Source organism: Penicillium macrosclerotiorum (genome assembly GCF_028827735.1).
Source record: "Penicillium macrosclerotiorum strain IBT 26536 chromosome Unknown utg000010l_segment0_segment0, whole genome shotgun sequence".
Lineage (NCBI taxonomy): Eukaryota > Fungi > Ascomycota > Eurotiomycetes > Eurotiales > Aspergillaceae > Penicillium > Penicillium macrosclerotiorum.
The window spans coordinates 3,511,374-3,536,949 of record NW_026643089.1 but is presented as its reverse complement, the minus strand read 5'-3'; the positions used below and the strand labels follow the sequence as shown (position 1 = coordinate 3,536,949).

Here is a 25,576-nt window from a genome sequence, read left to right as displayed (position 1 = left end):
ATTTCCTTCGGCGCTCAGCGACAATCCATCGCAAATGAAAATGACAGTGTTGAAGAAAATTCAAATGGGTATTATGGGTCATAATCATCTGGTTCCAGGACCAAAGCAGATTCAAAGACGTGCGAACAGAGACGGAGGAATAACAATATAAATGCGATAACCCCTAGCAATCAAACTCCCAAACAAATGACCTGAGACACCTCAAACCCCATAGATGGTATTATGTATTTTCAAAGCACTTTCGGCTTCATCCACTCTCTTGTTCCAACACCAAGATTGAGGCCATTTCGTTCCCACCAGCTGCGAACGCGACCGTCAGCACCAGAGACGGCGTCCTCGAGGGCTTCTTCGATGTCGCAGGTCTTGAACTCGACGCGTAGGCCACAGTCCTTCCACCATTGCAAAACGTGATCATGTCCGTTCTTCGTTGGACCAACAAGGACCTGGTTATCGAAGATCATCTTCGGTCCCTTTAGCCGGTACCAGAAGTCGAGCACGTGAACATGGCCATGGGTGCTAGCAATACGGGCAACATTTTCCGCATGGCTGTACGGAATACCCGAAGCATCCCACCAGGCAAGAGATGCTGTGCGGCCAGATTGCGCGGCGAGAAGAACTGACTTGCCTACTTTAAGAGGAAGGGGTTTGTAAAACGGTGCTTTAGCCGAAGCGGCCTTCCACCAGTCAAGCACAGGAACCCGACCCTCGGCGCTGGCGGATTCAAGTGCACGTTCACTGTACCGGAGCGGAAGACCAGAGTTGAGCCACCAGTTGAGGACATGAATGAAGCCAGCTCGAGAGGCGCCATCCATGGCATCGGCCATGTATTCCTTGTTCGGTAGAGCAGGGGCGTCGCGCCACCACGTCAAAACTGTGGGGTTTCCGTAGATCGCAGATGCGCGATAGGGGATGTTGGTGAGGCGAGATGTTGTCCAAAGGAGATCAAGATGATTTTCAGTAAGATAGGTGAGGATGTCCGTACGAGAAAATTTCACAATCAGATGGCAAGCAAGGTCGGACAGGGGTTTCCAGCGAGGCAAGCCGTCAATTCGCTTTTTAATGGCGGCAAAAGAGCCTCGAAGAATCGTATATTCAAGGGATGCGGGGGTGGACATTTTTAAAAGATGGCTCTGCCATTCTTGAGGGACAGGGATGTTCGTAGGAATCCCAACTGCCTTCGCAACTTCCCAATCATTCAGCTGGTCTTCGAAAATATTGAGCCAAATTTCCAAGGGAAGAGTGCAGGCCTTGTGTTCGGTGTTCGGCCAGTGTGTTTGTAGATAAAGAAGTGCAGACGCTTTGCTGCTAGCGGAGCCTTTTCCCGAAGAAAGATCGACGGTTGAAGAGGATTTAGTTGCGCTCGAGCTGCCTTTTACCGTGGGGGTTTTTGTTAGTGATAGGTCCCATGGAGGTAGATTCAATGAAGTTTCGAGGCGTTTGTGAAGCTCGTCTAGACCATCCCAAGGTAAGGGTGTTAAATCCTCGGGGCCGTTCGACTTCCAAAGTACAGGCTTCACGGTGCGGATCCATGGCCAGAAGCGGTTCATTTCATCGAGCTGACGCGCGCTTAATGGGTGATCCCATTCCGACACGGTCATGCCCGGGATCAGGATGACTGGTTTGGAAGAGACCCAGCCCCGCAAGAGTGCTAAGGTCAATGTGTTCGTCAACCCCGCCAGCATCGAACCAAGGGCGCCCGCATCGATAGGTGCAACCAGGAGCATGTCCGCCCATTCGCACAGCTCGGCTGTCTTTGCTTTCAGCCATTTCCGCGCCCCTGTCTTCTTGTCAAAGGTAGTGCCATCCACTGTATCCATATAATGGGGTATCTTGTTCGTGCCTGCCAGCAGCGCGGAGGGTTCGTCGGTGATCAAGCGTAGTTCAATATCTGGATGTTGGACAAGCGATGGTAGGACCGTGTCGGCGAAGACTCGATCGGTTGAGAGGAGCAACCGGCGGCGACGTTCCTGCGACGGAGCTGCATGGTACATAGACTTGTCCGAGCAAACACGATAGCCTTCTTTGTTTCCGATCACGGTCTCCTCACTGTCACCGTCCACCTCCATCGCACCGGCCTGTACCCCCTTTACAACACTGCTCCTTGGGTGAGTCGGTATCGTCGAATCGGATCGAAGGCCAACTGCCATGCGGTGGAAGAGCGACGACGGGCAGTTTCGCGAGTCCGGCGACCAGATAAGGGGACGGCAGTCGAAAGAGAGGACGCAAGACGATAGTATGTTTGAGGAAGATGTTAATCGGAAAATATGAAGCCGTTGGAGGAATGCTGCAGTCCTGAATGAAGAGATCAATTGCGCTTTAAGTGCTTATCCGGCGGCGGGAGATCGGGTTGACGATTTGAAGGTCAGACAATCCCAAGCGGTGACGGGGGACTCCACCAGTCGGCCCGTCGACTGCAGTATCGTACTTTTGTGGGCTGCCGTACAACCTTGCAACTCGTGCTTGCTTCGCTGTTCCGAGCGGTGTACGCTGACTGGGATTGGGTTGAAACCAAGTTGCCCGAGTCTGGGTCACTCGCCACGTCTCGCCACTCAAGGGCCTTGCGGAGGTGCACTCGAGACAGAAGCGGTCCACTAAAGGATATTTGCCAGCAGCCAAAACAGCTAGACCTGCAGTTGCAGTAAGCAACCTGCCAATTGTGTAGTCGCAGAAGAGCAGAACAACAGCACGGCGCATTCAAGAGAAAATTGACCGGTTACTGACGGGCAGTCGTGCAGCCACGCTGGGGCGTGATTGGCGCAGCACATACATAGGCGGTCAAGGTTACTGGCTAAGGTGGGGTTTGCAGCTATTTCCCTCCACAGTAGACGAGGTGTACAGGGAACTTGAACTATAGGATTGAAATGGTTAGAACGAGCTCCAGCCGTGTCTTGTCTATCAAGGTTAGGGTATGAATCTAGCTGCTAGATAACAGAGTCTGTTTACTCTCATGCCCCAATATATTTTTTTACAACGTACGGGCATTCCGTACCCTTCACCGCCGAGCCAAGTTGTTGTGCAGCTTGTGCTCTCTCATCGCAATACTGACCAGCGCACCCAGGATAGTCACGCCAAGCAGAGCCACGAAGAGTGCGCGCAATGAATCCATATAAGCATCTAGCACACCAGGAATCCAGTCAGCAGGGAGCTTGTGAATCTCGTCAAGGCTATCCCGCAGTCGCGAGATCAGCTCTGCCGCATGCTTCCGCTCTCCAAATCGAGACCAGAGCCCGATGTTAAGGGTATTTTGAAACACAGCCGAGGCGATTGTAATGCCAATAGTGCTCCCAGTGCTGCGGAATGCATACGATGCGGACGTTACAACTGCATGATGCTGGTGATCCACGGCCGAGATCAGTGCAACCAATGTGATGGTCAGCATGCTGCCGTACGCCGCTCCCCCCAAGAACAAGTAAACGAAAGGCAGCCAGGCGGGGGTTGACAGGTTTAGGGTACACATCAACACCGCAGCAGTCACCAGCAAGGCCATGGTAGTGTAACTGAGGATCTTATAGCGCCCGCTCGAGCGCATGATGACGCCACTGCCCAGTGACCCAATCGAGGTTCCGATCGCCTGAGGAATCAAACGTACCCCGGCCGCGGTGGCCGAGAGACCTTGCACCTGGAAGTAGACGGGAAGATAAAATAGCAGGCCAAAGATGGTCATAGTGGTGAACCAATTGGTCAAGCAGGCGGATGCAACTGTTCGATCCAAAAGAAGTCTCACGGGAATCACAGGCTCTGTTGCGACGTTGGCTTCCACGTGTATGAAAATGCCCAGGAACACTGCAGACAGTGGCAGCGATACTAGGACAATAGGGTGTGTCCATGGGACCTGGTTGCCGCCAGTGTTCAGCCCGAGCAAGAGGGTCACGAGCGTTAGCACCAGAGTAATGGCCCCGAGAAAGTCGACACGCCTAATGCGCGCCTTGTCAGTTTCTTTGACCGGGATATTGACTTGAAATATCACCAGCACGCATGAAATCATAAGGAAGGGGATCTGGATCAGAAAGGCCCACCGCCATCCCAGTGTGTCATTGATCCATCCGCCAAAGACGCCGCCAAGACCCATGCCGGCTCCATAACAGATGTTCCCGATACCCTGCCAGATCCCTCGTTTCCGTAGCGGAATCAGATCTGAGGTGACAAAAGTCGAGATGGCAGTCAGACCACCGCCACCTACACCTGCCACAACACGACCTAGAATGATTGCCCATTGGGTTTTTGCCAATCCGCATATCAAATTTCCCAGAGCGAAGAAAACATTGGAAAAGACGAGGCCCCAGCGGCGGGAGTATATATCGGTCAATCGGCCACTGAGTGGCTGACATGCGGCATTGGAAATCAGGTATGAGGTTGCCAGCCACGACAGGAGTGAAAACGAGTTGAATGAGGATGAAATAGGCGCCGATAACGTCGCAACGATTGTTGTATCTGTAAAAAAAATTGGTTCAGCCTTAATGAGCAATAGCTCCTCGATGGAATTAAGGAATCTACCGAGGGCAGCTAGAAAAACCCCAAGCCAGATGCTACTCAGGATTACGATTAGCTCCTTGGTGCTGGGTTCCTCGGGCACTGGTCCCTGGCCCTCCGGCTGACTGGAGCTGGCGGGGTCGGTCTCGCGGAGCAGAGGCGTTTCCTCTGTCGAGGGGATTCTTGTCGACTCGTCAATTGACATCGCGGTGTCGACTCTCTGCACAATGAATGTCCTCTGCGGGGGGGGTCGGGGCAGCAACGCGACCGGCTGGGGTGGTCAGAAAGAAACCAGACTCGGGAGCGGAGAGGGGCAGCAGCTTGGGTCGCGCTAAGGACCTGCCGGTCCCGTGCGGAGAAAAGCCGGTGCGGAGAACAAAGTACCAACCCGCTCAATGTCAATGATGGAACCTGAATGTATCGTGGCGTGCTTATTCGGATGGAAATTTCTATTTGCTTCTTGTTTGATATATCTTGCTCAGCTATCAAGGCTTGAAACTGACTGATAAGTGTCACGCAACATATCCATCATGATGTATGGTAATTGCTTCTCCTGAGGGAGGCAGCATTCTCCCTATTCCCCAGGGAAAAATTACGATATATACATGAAGCAACAACCAAACCACCACACACCACGTTCGAGGACGGCCTCCCAAAGAGGAACCAGATACTTTCTACTTTCTTAGCAAAAGAGTGTAGCAGCTATCTTTTTCTCTCTCTGAGATGTGAAGCTACATCGGTAAAGACAGTGTCCCATGAAAAATGTCATCCAATCAGAAGCAACCTATCGTGGGTGGTCTTCCCACGGCAATATGTAGCACCGACGCCTTTGAATTGTTCACGCCTACAAAGAGCTTGAATCTTGTAAAGCTGAGCTGTGATCTATCCTTCATGCGTCTGATACTTTGTTTTATGTGTGCCGAACAGTGAACAAACTACAAATGAGAAATCAACTGTTGCGATTCTGACCTGATCCTCAATTCACCGGGTATATGGAATCTAGACCTCGCCCTCAGATAAAGGAAAACATGTGCAGCCCAAGGGAGCGGGGATACCGGGAATACCGGGCATACCGGGCATACGCTTGGCCCCCAGGCCCGAGGCCAATATTTGGACCTGGTCGGCCAGTCGATCCTGACGTGAAAGGCTGTAGTGGAGCATGTATAGCACCCCTACTCAGGATGATTGGGGGCCAGATTCAGCAACAGGGCCTTGTCCGGTCAGCAATTTCATCATGACTTGGAATGTCCCGTGATTCAGAACCTGCCAGAAAAGTAAATAAGGACGCTCGCGGGTTGCAGAAAGTTCCCCCTGCCCTCTTTCTCTACCCATCCATCTCACATTTACCCACTTCCAGCTTAAGTTGCGGCCATGGCCACTGCAGACCTTCGTCCTGTAGCCGACTACATCATTGTCGGTGGCGGAACATCCGGACTTGTGGTCGCCTGCCGCCTATCAGAAAACCCCGACGTGCATGTTGTCGTGCTAGAGAGTGGTCCCGACGGAACCAAAGATGAGCGGGTAATGGACCCTGCCGCCTATCAGAGCCTGGAGGGTTCGGAGCTTGACTGGAAGCTCAAATACAGGCCACAAGTATGAGTGACTACCCGCTGCTAGAAGGGCAATACTGACCGAGCGTTCTCAAATCAGCCTAGCTTGAATGACCGCGTACTGGATAACCCGGCGGGAAAGGTCTTGGGGGGATCCTCGGCGATCAACGGGATGATATATATTGCCCCCTCTCCGGCTGGCATTGATGCTTGGGCGCACCTCGGAAATCCCAAGTGGACATGGGAGAAGCTCGCGCCCTATATGCGGAAAAGCATCACGCTCAACGTCCCCGAGACACATCCGGAAATCAAAGAAAACCAGCGCAATCCATCGACGGGTCCGATTCAGATTACATATCCTTCCTTGACCGACATATCGGCCCAATCACTTCTGGGAGCATGGAATGATGCGTTCAAAGCCCGAGGGCATTCTTTCAATCCAGATATCCTTGGAGAACAGCAGACGCTCGGCCCTCGTCCTTATGCCGCCACAATCGATCCGGTGTCCGGGTTGCGAAGTGCGTCACATAATCAGTACGCGGCAGTTGCTTCCGCTCGGCCAAATGTGAGCATCGTCACTGAAGCGACCGTGCGTCGGATATTGTTTGACACCAACTCACTCGATGCCGTTGCTAGCGGAGTTGAGTTTGAATACTACGGCCAAGTCTCAACCATCCAAGCGTCCAATGAAATCATTCTGGCTGCCGGAACCTTTCACACTCCCAAGGTTTTAGAGCTATCTGGGGTAGGTGATAAAGAGCGACTGGAAAGTCTAGGTATTCCAGTAATTATTGATCAGCCTGCAGTAGGCACAAATCTTCAGAATCACCTTATGAGTGTCTTACCAGTCCCTCTCAAGCCTCATTCCGACTTGGAAGATATCACACCCGGCATTCAGTCACTATCTATGGCGAGTCTCGACTCGGATGAACAGAATGAGATCCTCGCTGCTCATTCGAGTGAGATCAAAGGCACCTTTGAGGAGACTATTCAGTCTATCATTCAGAACCCCCACGAAGCTTCGAGTGAATTTATTTTGGGACTTGTTTCACCACAGCTTGCTATCATAGCTGGAATACTTAGTTTTCCCTTTTCTCGAGGACATGTGCATATCTCATCCGCCGATCCATACGTACCGCCCGAGATCGACGCTCAAGTTGCCTCGAAAGAAATTGACCTAGATATTCTAGCCAGGCATATGCAGAATTTGCACGAATTCATCCGCGCAGAGGCGCTAAATCAATTCTTCCAGGAAACAGTCACGGTACCGGATATTGAGTCAATCAAGGAAGGAATACGTGCATCCGGTCAGCTAGCACACCATGCCTGTGGGACGGCTGCCATGCTTCCCCGAGAAAAGGGTGGAGTAGTTGATGAAGATTTGAGAGTTTATGGGACGCGGAATCTCAGGATCGTCGATGCTAGTATATTCCCATTGATTCCGCATGCAAACCCAATAGCTACCGTCTACGCAGTGGCCGAACGTGCTGCAGATTTGATTCGATAAGCACTGAAGAGGGTCCTAGAATATTTCGAGGAAAATACTTTCCCTTTAATTGAAATTATGAACAGACGTTTTAGAGTCTCTGTCACATTCTTCCCTTTACAGTAGATCTTTCAGTTTATATCGGTAAACGAATTACGAAATCAGAGAAAAGTGATTAGAATTTGGCGGAATGGATGTACATATATGCGACTACTACCGAAGATAAATAGCCAGCAGGAATACCAAAGTCTGGGTTTATTGAGCCTGACATAGGTGTCCGTCATTTTGTTGCACCCACTGATCACTGGAAACGGCAGTGCGTGCCCAAAAAAGGTGATCTGGATCATACTTCTGCTTCACAGCTTCTAACAGACCGTAATTTTCTCCATAAAAAGTAGACTTCCAGTCTGGCTCGTTCCAGTCCGCCTCATTTAGGTATGCTCCGCCTTCGGGGCTCAGCTCTTTGAGCCGCGGTACTAGTACATTGGTCACTAACGATTGTTTTTCTATGTCGAATTCACGGCTGGTATAGTTATATGTCCTTCTGCTTGTCAGTTCTCAAGAAATGATACGTAAATAGGGAAAATACTAGAACGTAACCTACGTTCCAAGCACAACGGAGATGGCAGCTTCACGCCAGGCTGGATTCACAGCATTGTATGGTAATGCGGCACGAGAGACGTTCAATGAGACACCCGAAATTACTACGCCTAAGGCGGCAATGCTCTTTAGTGCTGATATCAGACCGTCCGGGTTGGATTCGAGAGTTTTTCGAGGTATCAATCGACCGCCGAGCTGGGCCTCTGTGATATTGCTGGGTGGGTTCATTGCACCATAGCTTTCCCAAAAGGTGGAGAAGTTATTGATATGGTATTCTGTATGACGGTTAAGCATGAAAATAGGGTCTGCCGGTCCGTGGACTTAAACAGGCCTTGGGAGGCGTACCGTGGGTAAGATTGTATTGCTGCAAAAGGACAAGCGTAGGCGCTAGGGCATCTTGTAGCTGCTGAACGGTGCCACCGGGTAATGCGATAGGAGTCAACCTGAACGACGATCCCATAATTTCCCAAATCCCAACAGCGCCGGCGTCGATCAGCGGAGTTATGCTCACAACAAATGTCCTCACAATATCCCAGAAAATGCTTGGAACTGCACCAGGTCCGCCGAAGGACAGGGTCGCTGATGCAGTAGCCATTTCTGGGTGTGTTTTGACTGTGACACCAAGGACTACCCCGAATGTGCCCCCTCCACCTCCCGACAAAGCCCAGAATAGATCGGAATTATCGGTGGACGAGGCTATAAGCAGCTCCCCAGCTGCAGTGACCACTTCCCACTCCAGAACCTGATCTGCCGCCAGCCCAAATTGCGAAGCAAGCTGACCGTGACCCCCGCCTTGGGTGTAACCACCCACCACTCCAACGCTCTCGCAGTTTCCGGTCACAATCACCTTGCCTTGCGTGTAGGCCGCCATCATTCCCTCGAAGCCCTGGACGCCTGCACCCAGCCGCATTGCAGAACCGTTGTAACTTGGGGATGTATAGTGGAGATGGCGGATTTCCTTCAGGTGATGGGTCCACAGAGCAAGTGCACCCGGTGCGGTCGATTTGCCCAGATAGTCATGACCAGTATTGCGAATGACCAGGCGAATATTATGCTCCCGGGCAAATTGCAACGTCTTCTGGACATCCTCAACCCCACTGACATTGACGGCATATCGCTGGAGTGCGTCCGCAGTACAGGGAGTCTCTGCTGATAGGAACGGGCTACATGAAAAATTGGCAAACCAGGCGGCCATGGGTGAAGAGCTGGTCGCATAGTGAGTGATAGGGCGCTGCCAATTCGAGATCAAATCAGCGCAGGCCCGCTCGTCATAGGCAGCGAACTCTCCCCTGGTGTGACACACACTGCTAATGGGTACAGTGGCTATGAGTCGGCCATTGAGAGTCGCGTTGAAGTCGCTCCACTGCCGCGCTGATGGCCAACAGGGTTCGCCAGGGAAGCAGCGGCAGGTGAATGCTCCCGTGGCTCGAGCATGTTGCAACCAGAAAAGAGCTGCAGGGAGAATCCACAGACATAGTCGATCCATGGTATAAAATAGGGCCTGGAGATGGGCTATGGGAAGACGTGAAAGTGAGATTTCAAGATACTTGAAGACGTATTGCGACGTCTGTGGGCAGATCGACAAGAACCCTATATAAGGTCGTCGGACAACATTCTACTGGCACTTTACTTTCCGCTTCCACACACCGAGTTTCAAAATAGAATCCCGAGACTCTCGGTTTGATTCAAGAGCAAATTGAATACGAATTCATATAATTGACTCGCCACCCGACCACCCGACTCCGACTGCTGTGCCGTAGGATCTTCCGCTTAGAGATTGTCGCTATTTGGTGCCTAGACGGTGTCAGCCATCCAGTGGACCCAAGGCCCCTACTCATCGCAAGTTCCGCAGTGCGACCATCCCTGGCAAAGCATATATCACAATTTGCCACAGGCACCACCATCTCCAGGCGGCCGCGTCGTTAGCCCTGCTTACCACGTGGAATCCTACCCAAGCCCCTGTCAGCACCGGCAGCGCATACCCCCACGGTGGAATGTCCCAGAAAAAGGCGCCGAGCACGCTCCAGAAAAAGAGAAAGCTCGTGATACTCCATCGCGAGAGCGTGTCTCCCAGCACGATGGGGAGAGTCTTCCGGCCTCGCGCGCGGTCCCCCGTCTGATCTTTGAGATCTTGAACCTGCATCGTGGTGAGAACAACACCACTGACCATCGTGATCCAGCGATACCCTTGCCCCGTGATATGGTAGCCCGGGCCGATGGCAATTCGTAGAGAACCAGTCAGATATAATCCGTACCCGAAGGAAATGATCACGTCCCGGATAATCTCGTCACCCCCGTGCAGGTCGTTGTAAAGCCAGGTCAGGACCAGAATCAGCGCACTCTCGGTCCCCACCCGCAGTGCGGCGCTGAGGGCCAAAGCCATGGGGATGGCTACTAACATCAATCGGCGAGTCCCGTCGGGGCTAATGCGCCGGGTGAGTAGCGGCCGCCATGGTTTGTTGAGTCGATCTTCGCATATGGACTCGGGCAACCGCTGGTTGGCCAGATCAAAAATAAATACATTGGCCCAATTGAAAAGCACAACCTGAAGCCCTCGGACGAGAAATAGACCGAGAGACAGTCGACAAGGTCGATCAGTCAGCAGGGGTGCCGCTGAGGCTGCAAGTAGCCCGAAGCTGGAGTTTGGGAGCACAAAGGTGGGAAAGTTGCTTTCAGTAAACTGCCAAATGAGTAATGGTAGCTGCGCTAGCCGTAGGCCCGGAGGATTAGAAGTCATTGGAGGAATGGACACTTGCGGTCGCGGGATGCAGGAGGATGGTGTGGTGAAATAATTCAATTGAGGTGAGAGGAACGAGTTTAGAAAGATGTGTAGGAGACAAATGAATCTATCCGCTGCGAGGCTAGGCTTAACAGGCCGAGGGAGCCTGAGTAGTCAAGCAGGCAGGTCTAACCCTCCTCAGCATAATGTAATATTCATGAGCTGGTCTCTGGTCAGAGTGCTTTTATATGTGCAATATGACGTGGGGGTTGGATAGGGAGCTTGTGTACCGTGGGGCATGATTTCCATCTCCTGACTTCGCTCATTCTTCCATTTACCCTTTGAGACCGGATTCATATTTCACTCTTGCACTGAAAATCTCCTTATTTTCCGAGATTCTGATCATGAATAGATTCCTTGCCAGCCTCGTCGGTGGAGCCCTTGGGGTGGCCCTACACCGTGGCCTGTTCATTCATGGTGAATGGCATGTGCGGGCTCCAGCAGTTCTGCTCCATCATCTCGGTTATTTCTTAGTACTGGCTATGGCTGTCAATAGGGCGTCTTTTATCATAATGGGGTATCTTCTGGGGCTGTTCTCCAGTATCATCATCTACCGGATCTTCTTGCACCGCCTCAGAAGCTTCCCAGGCCCACGATTGGCTCGCATCACCAAGATATGGCACGCCTGGCATTGCCGCTATAGTCAGAATTACCTTCTTTTGTCGAAGCTTCATGATGAGTACGGTGACTTCGTTCGAACTGGTATAATGAGTCCATGACCTGCTTGCTTCAACGGATGTATTGAATAGCTAACAAATTCACAAGGGCCTAGCGAGATTACAGTATACCACCCAGGTGTATTCATGGCTATTGATGGGCCACAGGGAAACTGTGTCAAGTCTGAATGGTATGATATACTCCATCCCAAACAGTCTTTGGTGACTGCACGCGTGAAGGAAGTCCATGGAGCACGGCGTCGAGAGTGGAATCGTGGATTCACGCCGCAAGGTACAGCGATTGTTTCATAGCCAGAAAATTTATATTCAAAGCTTACTATTACAGCACTGGACCAATACCAAGAGCGTATTCTTCCACTTCTTGACCAGCTGGAAGCCTATATCGATGCCGATATCATGGCGAATAGAGTTTCTGAAGTCACAGACCTCCTCTACTGGCTCGGGTTTGACCGAATGGGAGACTTTATTTTCAGTCGGACATTTAATATGTTATCACGCCAGGAATGGCACCATATTGTTGTTCTGCTCCAGCGCGCGTTGTCTCTCCTCGGTCCCCTGAGCCCCTTGCCATGGCTGATCCATATAGCCTTTAAACTGTTTCCCCGAGTCTGGATTCTGCGTGACTGGTTTCGAATGGTGAGATGGTGTGAAGCTCAAATGCTAGATCGTTTAATAGTAAGAAATTGTTTATAAGTGCCACACGTATAAGCTTCAACTGGCTGACGAAAGAACTGAAAAGTCCCCTAAGAATACATCTATTGTGCCTGATGTCGCACATTATCTCCTGAGAGATGCAAGGAATGATTTCAGACAATTTCCATGGCTAACTGGGGATAGCATACTGGCTATTGTTGCCGGAAGCGAACCAACCGTAGCGGTTCTTATCGGTCTCTTTTCTGAGTTGGCAAAACACACTCACCATGCTGACATCATTCGCGATGAAATCAACAAGGTCGATATTGAAGACTCTCGGGAGTTGGCAAAAAAATGTCCACATCTTGAAGGAGCAATTTTTGAAGCTCTTCGTCTTTACCCTGCTTTACCAACAGGGGGCAACCGTAAGACTCTATTAGATGGGGTGACTATCGGAGGAATATATATTCCACCGGAGACAACAATTGTTGCGCCACGGTTTTGCATTTCCCGGTGTTAGGAGTCTCATTTCTTGATTTTTTTAGGAATTAAAGCTCACATTATCACTCCAGGCGAAAAGAACTTCGAACAAGCAGCCGCCTTCATTCCTGAGCGATGGTATCAAAGACCCGAGATGGTGCGCAGCAAGGTTGCATTCACACCATTTGGTACCGGTAAGCGAAATGAGGGAGGAAAACACCAAACATAAAAAGAAAAATTCTAGTCCTCACACAATTCAGGTCATACAAGCTGTTTGGGACGAGCTCTCGCCATGAACGACATGCGGCTGATCACAGCGCGCTTGGTGCAAAAGTACAACTTTAGTCTACCACCTGGCGAGACCGGCGACTCTGTGCTTAGAGGCTTGAAAGACCAGTTTACTTCGAATCCCGGTCGCTTACGGCTAGTATTTCAATCTCGTGAAAAGTAAACTGTTGTCTTCCTCAAGTCTATTTAACTTGCCATTTCTCTCCGATTGCATTCTTCTTTTGTCATCCAGGACGTGCAGGGAGCAAATTAGGTTCTACTAGCAATGCATGATCTGATGGATAGGAATGAGCTGAAATGGAAGTACGGGAAAGATTAGGTGTCTACAATCAGTCGATATAGAATCAAGTCGAGTTACATTTGCTGTCTGTGACTGAGGGATTATTCCACCATGCGACCGTGCGATTGGTACAACATATCAATGTCATTAGTTCCATCATTCCTCTTGGAACGAATATAAGAATCTAGTTACCTATGTTCATGGTCGTGAGATTATGGCCTGGATAAAAGATTAATATGTCTTAACTCTACTCTAAGACTAAGACGAGATATGACATAGCATGTCTCAAAGACCGACCAGTATACAAATTGGGAACCAGTCAAGCGCCATCAAACTCTCGGCTTCACAGCCGGGGGATTTCGCCCTCCACTTGAATCGTGCAGGGTGATCCTTGTTCGCTCGGTGCATTTGGCCGTGCTGACGCGCTACCACCAACCACAATCCACATATTAAGGGTGCCTGTCCGTTGACTGCTGACAATGTTGTGCAACCCGTCTACAGCAAGAGACTGGGTTCTGGACCACATAAGCAGCTATGCAACAGATCTAGAAATTGTTTTCTTAGTGCATTAGTTCCGACAGACAGGGATACACCTTCAGTGACTCACTGGCTCGTGTCGGAACCTATCCCAAGGAAGTCGAGTAGTCTGCACGCCGTGGAGCTTAAGGCTGTCTAGCTTGTAACTTATTTCATACAAGAAGGGAACCCTGTGTCCATTGGAATCAAAGTAGAAGGTTTGAGGCTATGAAATGAATTATGGGGTAAAGGGCCAGCCATGAACACCGGAAGTCAGGAGATTTCCGGACTGAATATCCTCAGCCTTGGCTTTGAGTTCATCCACATCCCAATTGGCCCAAACCGATCGTCCATTCAAGAATGAACCTTCGGGACTAGTCAGCCAGACCAGAAAGTTTGCAGGCATTTCAACTAGGATGAAGTTAATAGGATTAACACCAAAAAGATCATTTTTGAGCAAAACTTGAAAATATTTGTGCGTACTTGAATCCATGGGAAGTTGACTGGCGTCAGCGCCTGAATCGTTGAAAGTGCTTGTCTCAATAAAGCCGGGGTGCATGGCCGCTGCGAACAGGTTTGTGTTCTCCACAGCCAGAAACTCGATAAATTTGATGATAGCCAGCTTCGATGTGACGTATGAGGAGAGGTTTGACGGTCTTGCTGCTGTAAAGGCAGCCGCACTTGTGAACCCGACGATCGCGGCATGAGTCGGGTTTGCAGTCGGAAGGAATGCATGAGAAGTAATCATGATACCTTTAAGATTCACCTAGAATAAGTGTACAGAGTCAGCCTCCGTTACTGAGATATTTGTCCCGCATCTGGTTCGTCCAGTGAACTGCGGATATTTGCATGGTAGACCCATACCTCAAGGGTCCGCCACCAATCATCCACAAAAGACTCCTTGATCGACACTAATTCAGAGATATATGCCGCACCAAGGATCATCACGTCCCATGTTCCCGTCATTGCAGCGAGAGATGTGATTGCTTTCTCATCCCTGACGTCCGCTGAATGGATAGAAGTATGACATTTGAGGGTGGCCTTAGTTGCTTCGAGATTTTCTTTGTTACGGCCGATGAGGACTATCCGGGCGGCCCCAGCGCTGTCAAAGGCCTGTGCAGCTGCGCGACCAATTCCACTGCCCTGAAGAATTATTAGATTATGAGAATGGTCTTATCTCGACTCTCACACACAGAAGAACAAGGGAGGCTAAAGATCCATGGGCCACGCAAAGGCAGTGGCTGGACTCGGAGATTGAGCTAATAATAGAGGGACAGATGTCAGGCTATATACGTACTGCGCCAGTTATAATCACCGTCTTCCCTGCAGCGCTCAACTCGGGCCGGGACGGTGAGATTGCCGGGTATGCCCCGTTATGCCAGACCGAAGTTAAGGAGGGAAGGGGAGGGTCCATGAGGTAGGTAAAAAGAAAGAGGTAATGATTCTCCTTGATTCCAGAGTTGATTGTAGACTTTGAGAGACAAGTGAGAAGCAGAAGCAATGGAATAGAGAAAGGACAAGCCTGGCGGAGCTGGAAGGCGGACAACCTTGCGTTGTTGGCAGTCGCGGAATCCCGAACCTCTCACAATGCCAGTCCCCAATTTTTGCCTACTGCATTGCCTCTTCAAAGTTGAATAGTAAATTAATCTGGATCCATGCATGTCACAGATCCACAATATGTGGATGGGACAGACCACACCTAGCCGCCCAACCGCCAGGTTGAAGCTCGGTGCGCTGATGAACGGCCTTCCTGTCTCACCCAAGGAGGATCGCTAGCGATATGCAGTGTGTTACACCCATCAGCGCTGATTGTAACAGCCTGGTCGTAGGTTTAATGTACCTGAGGTGTACCGTGGCCCCCTGCTGATGCTTCTTAGAGTTTGGATCTCTTCTTAAAATCACAGTAATGAACATGATCATGTTCATCATGTGCTCATTCCATTTCCATGCTTGCTCACTTCTTCGCTTGCCCGCTTGCCCGCTTATCAGAGAGGCAAAATGGCTGCGAGCCCAGCTGGCATTCGGCTATCAATTTGGATGGCCGTATTTACTCTCCTGACATCTGCTGTCATTGCCTTGCGGATTTGGGCGATTCACATAACTCGGAAGAGCCTCCAGCTTCATGACTATTTCGTGATTATTGCCCATGTACGGGAGTTCGCCCCCTTTATGTTGGACAATACCTTTCGCGAATGCTGATGATATGGCAGATCAGTGCGTGTACCATGACTGGGCTGAATTACTGGGCGGTAGCTAACGGGCTGGGCGGACACACAATGACTTTGTCCCGTGAGGAGCTCCGTGTCCAGTTCAAGATGATCATCGGTGTAAGTATGACCTGGCTTACAGGAACGGTGTGCTGCAAACTATCAATTTTGTCTCTTTATACCAGCCTGTTCCGTACTTTTCGACCCATTCGCATGCTCGTTTGGGTTGTGAGCGGCCTAGTTCTTGGGTATTTTGTTACATTCTTGCCCTTATTTTTGACACAATGCCATCCGATCTCCTATCAATGGCATCCCGTCCCCGGAGGCGGATGCCGATCTCTGAGTATTCAAGAGATAGCCTCTATTACTCTGAATATCTTTCTCGACTCGACGATCGCGCTGTTGCCCATTCCAGCACTTTGGAAATTGCACATGTCTTTGCGGAACAAGCTCACTATTGGTCTGATGTTTGGTATGGGTTTAATGTAAGCTGACTCTGTCTTCTATACCAATACAATACATAGCCATCAAGAGAATATATTGACTCACAATTTATAGTGTTGTCGCGGTCATGGTATGGCGCCTGATCATCACTTTGGATCCTTCCACCGCGGAGGATTTTGTCTACGGATTATCTAGGATCGGCCTGGTTAGCTTCTTAGAACTTTGGCTCAGTATCATCATTGTGAGCCTACCGGTTCTAGCGCCTCTCCTTCGCCACTACGTTGAGCCTCTCATATCCCACAAACGACCAAGTGCCGGCCAGCTTCGAGAGGCACAACATACCATTGGGAGCGATCCTCCCAACAAAAGACTCGGCCCTGGTTATGGCTATACCGATGTCGAATTGGGCCACAGCAGCTATTCCGCCCAAGGAAAGACAGGGGTGAGCTCCTTTCAGAGTGAAGGCGAAGATACAGTGGGACTGGTCAATAATATGCAACCAAATGCGATTACAAAAAAACAGGAGGTTGTAGTTCAAAAAAGACAAAGCATGACGTCCCCCTCATGATTCAGCGGTACAACAGGTGGTGCCCATTTCGTGATAGTGCTACTACTCTAATCCCTAAGACTTTGGATTGATTCTACCGACCCGATGTGTCTAAATTGCATAGGATTTACATCGTCAATACATCTACTGCTTACGAGTTATTGCTAACATTTGACTGGAGAACCAATAGCTAAATTATCATACTATTTGCAGTTGGTACACTCCTCGGGCACTTATGCACAGATATTTCAATTTTCTTTCTGATAATCTACTGAATGAGAATGTAATGACATTGGACTATGAGGCCCTTTAAATTTCATTTGACAAAGAATGAAAAAAGAAACCCAACAATTTGGATAAACAGACAAAACTAGAGTCCGTCTTGACAGTCCTCGATAATGATCTTCGTTAATAGACTCTCACGAATCCGATGCCCCCCCCCCGGGGCTAAATCCAAATCCCGCGCTAAAAAGGAAGAACTGATACAGTCACGAAGCTGAGATATTATCCCATAGTGGCTAATGAAGAAAATCAAGGCCGCGAACGGACCGATACTGGAAGTGGTTCTTCATTCCCTGGGTGAAGACTGTGTGGGTATAGACATATTAAACAATGGATATTAGAAAGGATTGGTAAAAGGTTCAGAAAGAGACACTCAGATCATATCAATCACAGAAGCAGCAGAAAAGACTATAATATACGGTGCATGAGATAGAGCAGCATGCTGCATTTCATGCAGGGCACTCGGACTGATAAAAGGATGAAACAACAATCTGACTAACGTGGTCCAAGCTCATGAACACCATGTCGAGGAACTTGGCTTTGGTCCGGCATCTCCACAATGGATTGGCCATGTTCAGAGCTCATCTGGATCACCGAAGATCCATTTTGCGAGGCAACCGTAGAACCTTGTGTATACTTCAAGCCCTGGTCGTAGTCCAATCCACGAGAAGGCCCTGTCGAGCTGCTTGCAATCTCTACCGGCACCACCTGCGAAGGAGGAAGGGCAGAGGCTGTGACATACCCAGTACCGCCTTCGAGCTTAGCTTCCTTATTATGATGATTGCGACGACGTATAAGCCAGGCAGCCAACCCAATGATGGCCAAGCCTGCGACAGCACAGCCAACTCCTATCCCTGCCTTGGCTCCGGTAGATAGACCACTAGAGCTACCGTCGTTTGAGCTTGAAGAGCCTGAGCTAGAGCCTGAACTAGAGCCTGAACTAGAGCCAGAAGATGAATTGGATGAGCTTTTCGCAGAAAGTGGCGTCCATGAGTTGGACCAAGTACCCTCCCAGCTATTTCCGGATGCTGACACATCGAGCGAGTCCTCGTCTATGCTCACAATATTCTCAATGAAAGAGGCGTCCGGCCCAGGTGCCTGAGATAAAACCCATTCACGTTGACCCCAGTGAACCCCAACAAATGCGGCTTGTAAGAAGGCACGCCCCAGAGCTGGATCAGAATCGGTGCCCATGCAAGGGAAGTATTGCGTCGTCTCGGAAACAAGAGGGTCTGTGAGAGTAAGGTTGAGGAGAGAAAAGGGAACCTTGACAGTAAGGTATGCGGTGTTTACTCCATTCAACTGAAATTTGAAACCGAGATAACTGGGCGAAGTCACAATATCCGTGTATTGAGAATCCTTCGTATTCCAATAGTAAAGGCCTGTATCCGAGTTGTAGGTGACTGGGAGGTGGGAAGCGATAGCTTGACACGAGCTTGACGCTAAATAAATATAGGGGTCGACTGGACTGACTTTGATAGTCTGTCCCGCATTCAGGGAGGAGTTGCCTTTCGCCAACAGGCCGGTAATGTTGGATGAGCTCCAAGGCGAACTCCCCTCCGCAACGCCGAGAGTAATGTCAATCAACTCAATAGGCAGGGTTCCACCGTTAGTTGGCTGGGTTGAGATGTCTCCAATAGGGCGGGATTTGTCGTAACCTCCAAGCCAAAGTGAGCTAGGGATATCCATTGAGACCGATCCAATGTGCATTCCATATGAATACGAGGGGATAAGATTTTGTTCGTAGAGGTAGCTTGTAATGAAGGTACCATTGATCGGTGTGCTGTACGTTGTAAATGTTTGGTTGATATCTTGAGCTCCCAGTGAAAGGGTGCCTACTTCCAGAGGATAGTTCTTCCCACTGGGGTAGATTTGGTACCCGTCGCTGATAGCAATCAAATCCACATCCTCCGCAACCTGCCCACCAACGTCGATCGAGTCTAGAGCCCTATGAGCTTCAGAATAGACAGGAACAGCGTTAGTGGCACCGAATTGCGTGTTTGACCAGTCTCCGTCGGGTGCCAAGGAAATGGAAGAGTCATCATAAGTCGCCGAGTCATCAGGATTAAAGAGACCAGCCTCATCTCCGTAGCAGTATGATGATACCGTTGTGTTGTCGCATATCGATGTCAGCAGAATTTTGCTTTCCCAGGAGGCTCCTGGGTACAAATCGAGCACGGTGTCATTTCCTCCCATTGAGATCTGCACGGCACGCCAAGGGCCATCGGGTCCGAAGCTTTTGGAGGACCAAGTCATACCGAAGGGACTATTAGCAAGCACTCCCCTACTGCACAACACCCAGAGAAGGCCGAAGCCACGCAGGAATGGGCTCTGCGTCCCTAAAGAGATAATATTTATTAACATCAACTTTCTGAGCGGTGTCTCAATCACAATGACCTGACACAGGTTTTCAAATCAGGCAGGATGGCTTACCCATCATGAATTTGGGAAACAAAATAGTTTGACAGAAAACTGAAAGATTGGAATCAAAATGGACCAAGCAGTCCAGCGGCCTTCTTGGGGAGAGTAGAGAACCGGTAGGCGTGGCCCAAGTTCGGCAAAGAAGTTGACCTGCTCTTCTTTTGGGAGAGCGTGGGGATGCAGAAGAATTATACTCCGCCCTCGAGTGCCGATAGGGGGATAGATGAGGGAAAAGGGAGGGGAATCACAGAAAGCGCAGATGCGCCGTTTGTTAGCTAAACTAACAGGACATTGCATGAGCCGCGTGCCCAAGAATAGACCAAAAGCCGCCAAAATAGAAGATTTGGGCAATGACAGGGACGGCAGAACACCCTGCCCCCTCCAAGGGTTTGACCATTCCAAATGAGGACAAGCTGGTCCACCTGTTGCCAAATCGCGGGCGCTCAATCGAACCAGGATTGCTATGCTAATCTCTCGATGACCCTCCTTGAGACGAAGGATTGTGCTTTGGCTGATTTGGGGACTGCAGGTGAGCCCCAGGGGTTGAGGCTGGAGGACAGGCTATGGAGCCGAAACCCTAAGCTGCCGGCTATTTCAACTTTTCGCACAGGCTTGAGTGCACTGTGCTCAAAGATATCCCGCGACTCCGAACTCTTTATTTTTCTACCGATATGGTCTCTCGATAACAATATACAATTTGTGACCCTCGCTGTCCCTGAGTTTGTTCCCGTGGACAAGATCGACATTGGGGCAATTTTTGGCCCCCCTGAGGCCAAGCGACGACCCCACTAAACGAAACATCCATCCTATCAGAGACACTCATCGAAACAAGGCTTTTCCCGTTCCGCTGAGCGTGCAGCTCCGTAGCGACACTCGGTCTCACTGAGAAACACCAATGGCCAGTCGTGAAAGGTTTTAGCGGATCTTTAGTTCATGCAGTTGGCTCATTTTGGTCCACTTTTAAATCCATTGAGGGTGGGTTTTCGGGTTTGATAGGCTGGGATCGATGTGCACCCGAACTCGTCCACGCACCGCCCGTTCGATATGGAGCCCTTGAAAAAGTCCTGGGGGGCTAATGCTCATTTCCCCGCCTGTCTTTGCTGACTATCTCCTCATGGCCACCTGGCAATGACGCTGACAAGCCTAGTGAGCCACCTAACGTCGACCATCTTTCTCATCTTTCGATAAGTCGAGATCACAGAGCCTTTGCTGGGTTTCATGAGTCGGATGGCCGGTCACATTCTCCGTGCAGCTTGACGACCTCCATGCATATTATGTTGTTGAAAGGCTTCCGTTGGGCGCTGGGGCTTATTGCCTTCTTCTTCGCAGTTACGACTCTCTTGAAATACCAAAGGATATCAAGCTATCCAAAGTCCGACATCTCCTTGCATCCCGGGCAAGAGATCAATTGGAGCCGCTTTGCCTACACCCAGTATGTCACGGATACGGATTATCTATGCAATTCGGTGATGATGTTTGAGTCACTTAATCGCCTTGGTAGCAAGCCAGATCGGTTGATGATGTATCCCGAAGACTGGTCCATTGCCGAGAGTGAAACTTCAAAAGAGTCAAAGTTGCTGCGCATCGCTCGCGATCAATATAATGTGAAATTGCAACCAATCAAGGTTCAAAGCCGGAATGGGGGCGACCGTACGTCTCTATCCAGATCTTGGGAAGAATGGCCGATCGTCTTGCCCGAGCTGCTCCTATCTCACGTACTAATTCAATGACGAATCCAGGAACGTGGGCTGAAAGTTACACGAAACTGCTTGCTTTCAACCAAACCCAATACGATCGGGTCCTCAGCTTGGACTCGGACTCCACCATTCTTCAGGTACCTCTATCAATATACTTTCTTCATTCTGCTCTTACTCTAATACTTTGCCAGACTATGGACGAGTTATTTCTCCTTCCTCCGTCTCCTGTTGCGATGCCCCGAGCATACTGGCTCAATCCTGACGACCGTATCCTGAGCTCCCAGGTCGTTTTAGTTCAGCCATCGGATTTTGAGTTTCAGCGTATCATGGACGCGATTCACAATGCCAGTTCAAGTGACTACGATATGGAAATTGTCAACGACTTATATCAAGACAGCGCATTTGTCTTGCCCCACCGCCCTTATGATCTCTTGACTGGAGAGTTTCGCAGTAAGAAACATACTTCCTATCTCGGAAATCCACTAGAAAAGTGGGATCCCTATGAAGTCCTTGCGGAGGCAAAGTATCTACATTTCTCCGATTGGCCTGTGCCTAAGGTATGTGAAGCCACCGGCAACCATGAACTCGAATGTGCAAGGCTCATCTGTTTGTCCCTCGTCAATAGCCCTGGATCCAAGCACCGAAACATATTATTGACGAGAAGCAACCCACATGCGATTTCAATCCTCTTACCAATAAAGACGACGATTGCCGTGCCTTGAATATTTGGCTGGGAATTTACCAAGATTTTAAGAATCGCCGAGAGGTACGTCTTTCTTTTCTCGTTTGTATTTTCTCGTTCATCACGTTTGCTGACTTATAGTAGGTCATTTGTAACACTTAGGAAGAGACCAGTGAAGGCGATTCCAAGGATTCCGAAGACGGTGTTTATGTTCCGGTATCATGATTCCCATCTACGTTGCGCAGGTGCTTGACTTGTCTCAATAAATGGTTTTTACAAAACATAAGTTAAACCAACAAGTCCATGTATATATAGATTGATTATTTGCGTTGCAATGATAACTTGAAGTTTTTTCTTTATTGATCTTCTTATTTTTGATCGGTTCGTGAAACGAGACTCCCTCTCTATCATTCTGACCACAAAAGTCCCTCAATGCCAAGCTAATTTAGCAGCCCCATAGCCCGGTGGGCTTGAATGGGGCTGTGGAAGTCATGGGGAACTTTTCATCATATTCGTATCGTAATGCAATCATCCAATCATCCGATTAGATAAATTCCCCCTCAACCCTCAGAAAACTCAGACAGTATCGAAGACATGTCATTAAGCTTTTTGAGTTATCTATGGTACTTGGGTCTGGGCTGGTGTGGCGAGCCCCAATTTCTAACCGACGTTCCACTACGGATAAGCCGAGCACCTTTGATTTGATCTTCTACATACTAAAATAGTGTAAGGCTGCACCTGTTTGCGAACCATTTCCAATCTGTCGGAGATAATAGGAGTACTGGGGAGGAGAAATAGAAATATAAACAAACGAAGGGTGTCTGATCATCTGTCTCTGCGAAGGGGTTAGTTTTATATACATCAATCCTGAATCATTCTGCAGACCGCCACTTCCTTACTAAAATACGTAGATTCCAGTGCGATAAAGGAAAAATGCCAAAGATCGTCATCCATGTACCCAGCCCTACTGCTTTCAAGAGATTCTCACTTTTTAACAGGTCCATTAGGTGCTTCCAACATCAGAATCTCGACAAAATCACCGTCACAATGGAGTCTGATATGGCCTGATCGACTTCGAGGGTGTCAAGAGTCAGGAAAGAACGACATATTTGGAAGAAGAATTTGGACTGTCTCCACTCTATTGTGCATGACGATTTTACATGGAAGGGGAGTGACTGATCAATACGTGCAACCAGGCACTTGGGAAAGGGAGGGATATGGGAGAAAAGGGTATGTATACAGGCCGTCAAGATCTCCCTCGGATTTGCTATCAAAAATATTTCCCTATTGGTAGCTTCCGAACCAGACAGAAAATTTACTAGTATCTAGGGATATAAAATGGCTTCATTGGCCTAACACCTTTTGACTCGTTTCGTAGAAACATGGTGCCAAAAAAGGATGACTGATGTCCGTCCTTCAAAATGAGGTTTTGCAAGCCTGAATCCGCTTGTTCGAGACCGTTCTAGTTTTGTGCGTAGGTGTGTTTGTACAACGCAGCCCTTACCTGCTACTCGGAGAAGCCTTGTAGAAAATCATAGAACTTTACTAATTCCAATGATTGCAAGGTGATGACAGCGAGCTGATGCGCAGAAATTCTATGGGAATGAAAGATACTCGAATGACAATTGCCTGTCATCCGCAGATATGACAGCTGTTGGCCATGACTCTGGGATAGATGAAGCAAAAAAAAGCTTGAGGATTTGGCTAAGATAAAAAGAGACAAGACAGAGATAGGAACGCCTTCTAAAAGGTACGAAATGAGGAAAAGAGATTGTATCCCAAGTAGGAAGAGTGAGAAATGGACGGAATTTTGGAGCTTATTTGATCGGGGCAGTGGATTGAGGCCACCCGGTTCTGGAAGGTTGGCGGTCGATCGTGGATCTCGATAGGACAGTGCAAGATATGTGAATACACAGTCAGTGGCTGCAAAACATCAGTCTGCATTGGTCAAGAATCATTTAGGCCAAGGAGTACCATAGCAAGCGTCGTGTCATAACACACAGTTAATATGCGCACAATCGCGACGGAGAGCGAGATGCTCCATGCTGTCCGGTGACATCGTTGACTTCTCTAGGCGATGAGAACTCTTCATCTTCCGACTTCGCTCCATGCAATTTTAACACTTTGGGTTGCAATTTAAGTCCCAGGTAAATGACAGCCTAGCAGGAGGGACTCGACCCGAATATCATGATTCCATTGCAAGTTCTTTTTTGAATATTCCACTGCGAGGGCAGCAAAGGTGGAGATAACGTAGGTAATGCTAGACCCCATAGCCTGGAAGTTCTGATGGGCCATTCTTAAAGTCCTGCTATGGGATAAAGCCACGGGGGCGGGTTTTTCTTAATTTCCATCCATCTAGGTATTTGCAACGCAAAAATATGGTATCAACCTTTCTCAACTGGTACTTCACAAACTGTTCAGAAAACCATAATGTACGGTGGATTGACAACAGTGAAATGCGGCCAAGTTGAGAATTTAGGGGATGGGGGCCAGGAATCCACACAGAAGGCAGGCGAGAGCACAGCGCATGGAGTGGCTCTTTATTTGTCATTAGTGTGGGCCCCCACGACTAGTGCGCGTTGACTCCGAGATAACATGAAAGACCAGCAGAATGATTGTGGCGCTAAACTGTAAAGTACTGTACTGTACTCGTTCGCCCATCGCCCTTTTCACCCGAATCAGCTTGCCGGCCCGAGCCCTGACCTGCAGTAGTTGAAACGGGCTCTCATAAAGCGGGCAAAGAACCCACTACAGGGGTCCCCCAAATGCGCGGGTCGGAAGACTTTTACATCTTAAGCCGCAATTTGTAGAGATCAGCTAGATCGGCCGGAGGGAGGTAACACCCGAATGCTCCTTTCGGGTGCGATCTGCATGGCACCCATGCCTCCTCCGTAATGGCATGCAAGAATTGCTGAGCGTGCTGAACGGGAAATGAGCAGGGGCACCTGAAGAGCTTTATTGGCTGGAAAAAAATGACAGAATAGGAGGTGGGTCATCGAGCCAAGCCGAGCACATGGTGGACTCCGTTGTGCTCATGGCGAAGCGACACTGCAAGAGAGAGCTCCACAACTCTTACAGTACTTTGTCAAGCTAAAATGGGCAGGGTTCATGACGTGCGAGCCGTCATTCGCGGACGAGTATAATTAGTCATTTGATGAAAAGGAACCTGAATCCTGCGAGTCCGTAAGGGGCCGTTGGGCGCTTGAGCCACCCTTTAGCTTGCGACCGGACGTTAAGCCCACAGAAGATGCATGGAGTTCGTGAACTAAGATTAGCGAACGCTGCCATCTCAGCTATGTAGTTCGACTCCCTCCGTTTCATCGGTGATCCCCATATAGAGATTGATTAACCGCTGATTTCTGTGGACTCAGTCTTGAGTTTTCTAGGCTTCGGTATCACTTACATCACTTGCCACCCGTGAAGAACTTGTGATTGTAGGTAAATCTCCATCTCCGACCGTTGGTCGTCCCCTGAATCGTATTTCGGGGGAGTTCTTTTACGTTCGGTCAGTACGGTCAGCCACCCAAATCCATCGGA

General features: G+C 49.4%; 10 protein-coding genes across 10 annotated transcripts; 4 read left to right on the top strand and 6 right to left on the bottom strand.

The window, feature by feature from the left end:
* Nucleotides 1-230: 230 nt before the first annotated feature.
* On the bottom strand, nt 231-2,066 carry N7462_010876 (uncharacterized protein; the record flags this gene model as incomplete). The annotated part of the gene is made up of 1 exon (XM_057082590.1): nt 231-2,066. One exon carries the CDS (start codon nt 2,064-2,066, stop codon nt 231-233), a length of 1,836 nt encoding a protein of 611 aa, XP_056929630.1.
* Nucleotides 2,067-2,992: 926 nt separating this feature from the next.
* On the bottom strand, nt 2,993-4,675 carry N7462_010875 (uncharacterized protein; the record flags this gene model as incomplete). Its single annotated transcript, XM_057082589.1, has 1 exon — nt 2,993-4,675. The coding sequence occupies one exon, from the start codon at nt 4,673-4,675 to the stop codon at nt 2,993-2,995; it is 1,683 nt and encodes a 560-aa protein (XP_056929629.1).
* Nucleotides 4,676-5,841: 1,166 nt separating this feature from the next.
* On the top strand, nt 5,842-7,527 carry N7462_010874 (GMC family oxidoreductase; the record flags this gene model as incomplete). The annotated part of the gene is made up of 2 exons (XM_057082588.1): nt 5,842-6,063; nt 6,121-7,527. The coding sequence occupies 2 exons, from the start codon at nt 5,842-5,844 to the stop codon at nt 7,525-7,527; spliced, it is 1,629 nt and encodes a 542-aa protein (XP_056929628.1).
* Nucleotides 7,528-8,106: 579 nt separating this feature from the next.
* On the bottom strand, nt 8,107-9,592 carry N7462_010873 (FAD-linked oxidoreductase sor8; the record flags this gene model as incomplete). Its single annotated transcript, XM_057082587.1, has 2 exons — nt 8,107-8,381; nt 8,452-9,592. 2 exons carry the CDS (start codon nt 9,590-9,592, stop codon nt 8,107-8,109), a joined length of 1,416 nt encoding a protein of 471 aa, XP_056929627.1.
* A 348-nt stretch (nt 9,593-9,940) lies between these two features.
* Nucleotides 9,941-10,843, bottom strand: N7462_010872 (UbiA family prenyltransferase; the record flags this gene model as incomplete). Its single annotated transcript, XM_057082586.1, has 1 exon — nt 9,941-10,843. One exon carries the CDS (start codon nt 10,841-10,843, stop codon nt 9,941-9,943), a length of 903 nt encoding a protein of 300 aa, XP_056929626.1.
* A 386-nt stretch (nt 10,844-11,229) lies between these two features.
* Nucleotides 11,230-13,126, top strand: N7462_010871 (uncharacterized protein; the record flags this gene model as incomplete). Its single annotated transcript, XM_057082585.1, has 6 exons — nt 11,230-11,587; nt 11,651-11,833; nt 11,888-12,237; nt 12,302-12,620; nt 12,768-12,869; nt 12,936-13,126. The coding sequence occupies 6 exons, from the start codon at nt 11,230-11,232 to the stop codon at nt 13,124-13,126; spliced, it is 1,503 nt and encodes a 500-aa protein (XP_056929625.1).
* An 871-nt stretch (nt 13,127-13,997) lies between these two features.
* On the bottom strand, nt 13,998-15,173 carry N7462_010870 (SDR family NAD(P)-dependent oxidoreductase; the record flags this gene model as incomplete). Its single annotated transcript, XM_057082584.1, has 4 exons — nt 13,998-14,170; nt 14,243-14,525; nt 14,624-14,902; nt 15,057-15,173. 4 exons carry the CDS (start codon nt 15,171-15,173, stop codon nt 13,998-14,000), a joined length of 852 nt encoding a protein of 283 aa, XP_056929624.1.
* A 584-nt stretch (nt 15,174-15,757) lies between these two features.
* N7462_010869 (uncharacterized protein) lies at nt 15,758-16,978 on the top strand (the record flags this gene model as incomplete). Its single annotated transcript, XM_057082583.1, has 3 exons — nt 15,758-15,907; nt 15,970-16,451; nt 16,525-16,978. The coding sequence occupies 3 exons, from the start codon at nt 15,758-15,760 to the stop codon at nt 16,976-16,978; spliced, it is 1,086 nt and encodes a 361-aa protein (XP_056929623.1).
* Nucleotides 16,979-17,734: 756 nt separating this feature from the next.
* Nucleotides 17,735-19,676, bottom strand: N7462_010868 (uncharacterized protein; the record flags this gene model as incomplete). Its single annotated transcript, XM_057082582.1, has 2 exons — nt 17,735-19,578; nt 19,673-19,676. The coding sequence occupies 2 exons, from the start codon at nt 19,674-19,676 to the stop codon at nt 17,735-17,737; spliced, it is 1,848 nt and encodes a 615-aa protein (XP_056929622.1).
* A 1,249-nt stretch (nt 19,677-20,925) lies between these two features.
* N7462_010867 (nucleotide-diphospho-sugar transferase) lies at nt 20,926-22,264 on the top strand (the record flags this gene model as incomplete). Its single annotated transcript, XM_057082581.1, has 5 exons — nt 20,926-21,310; nt 21,400-21,494; nt 21,549-21,914; nt 21,983-22,123; nt 22,202-22,264. 5 exons carry the CDS (start codon nt 20,926-20,928, stop codon nt 22,262-22,264), a joined length of 1,050 nt encoding a protein of 349 aa, XP_056929621.1.
* Nucleotides 22,265-25,576: the final 3,312 nt, after the last annotated feature.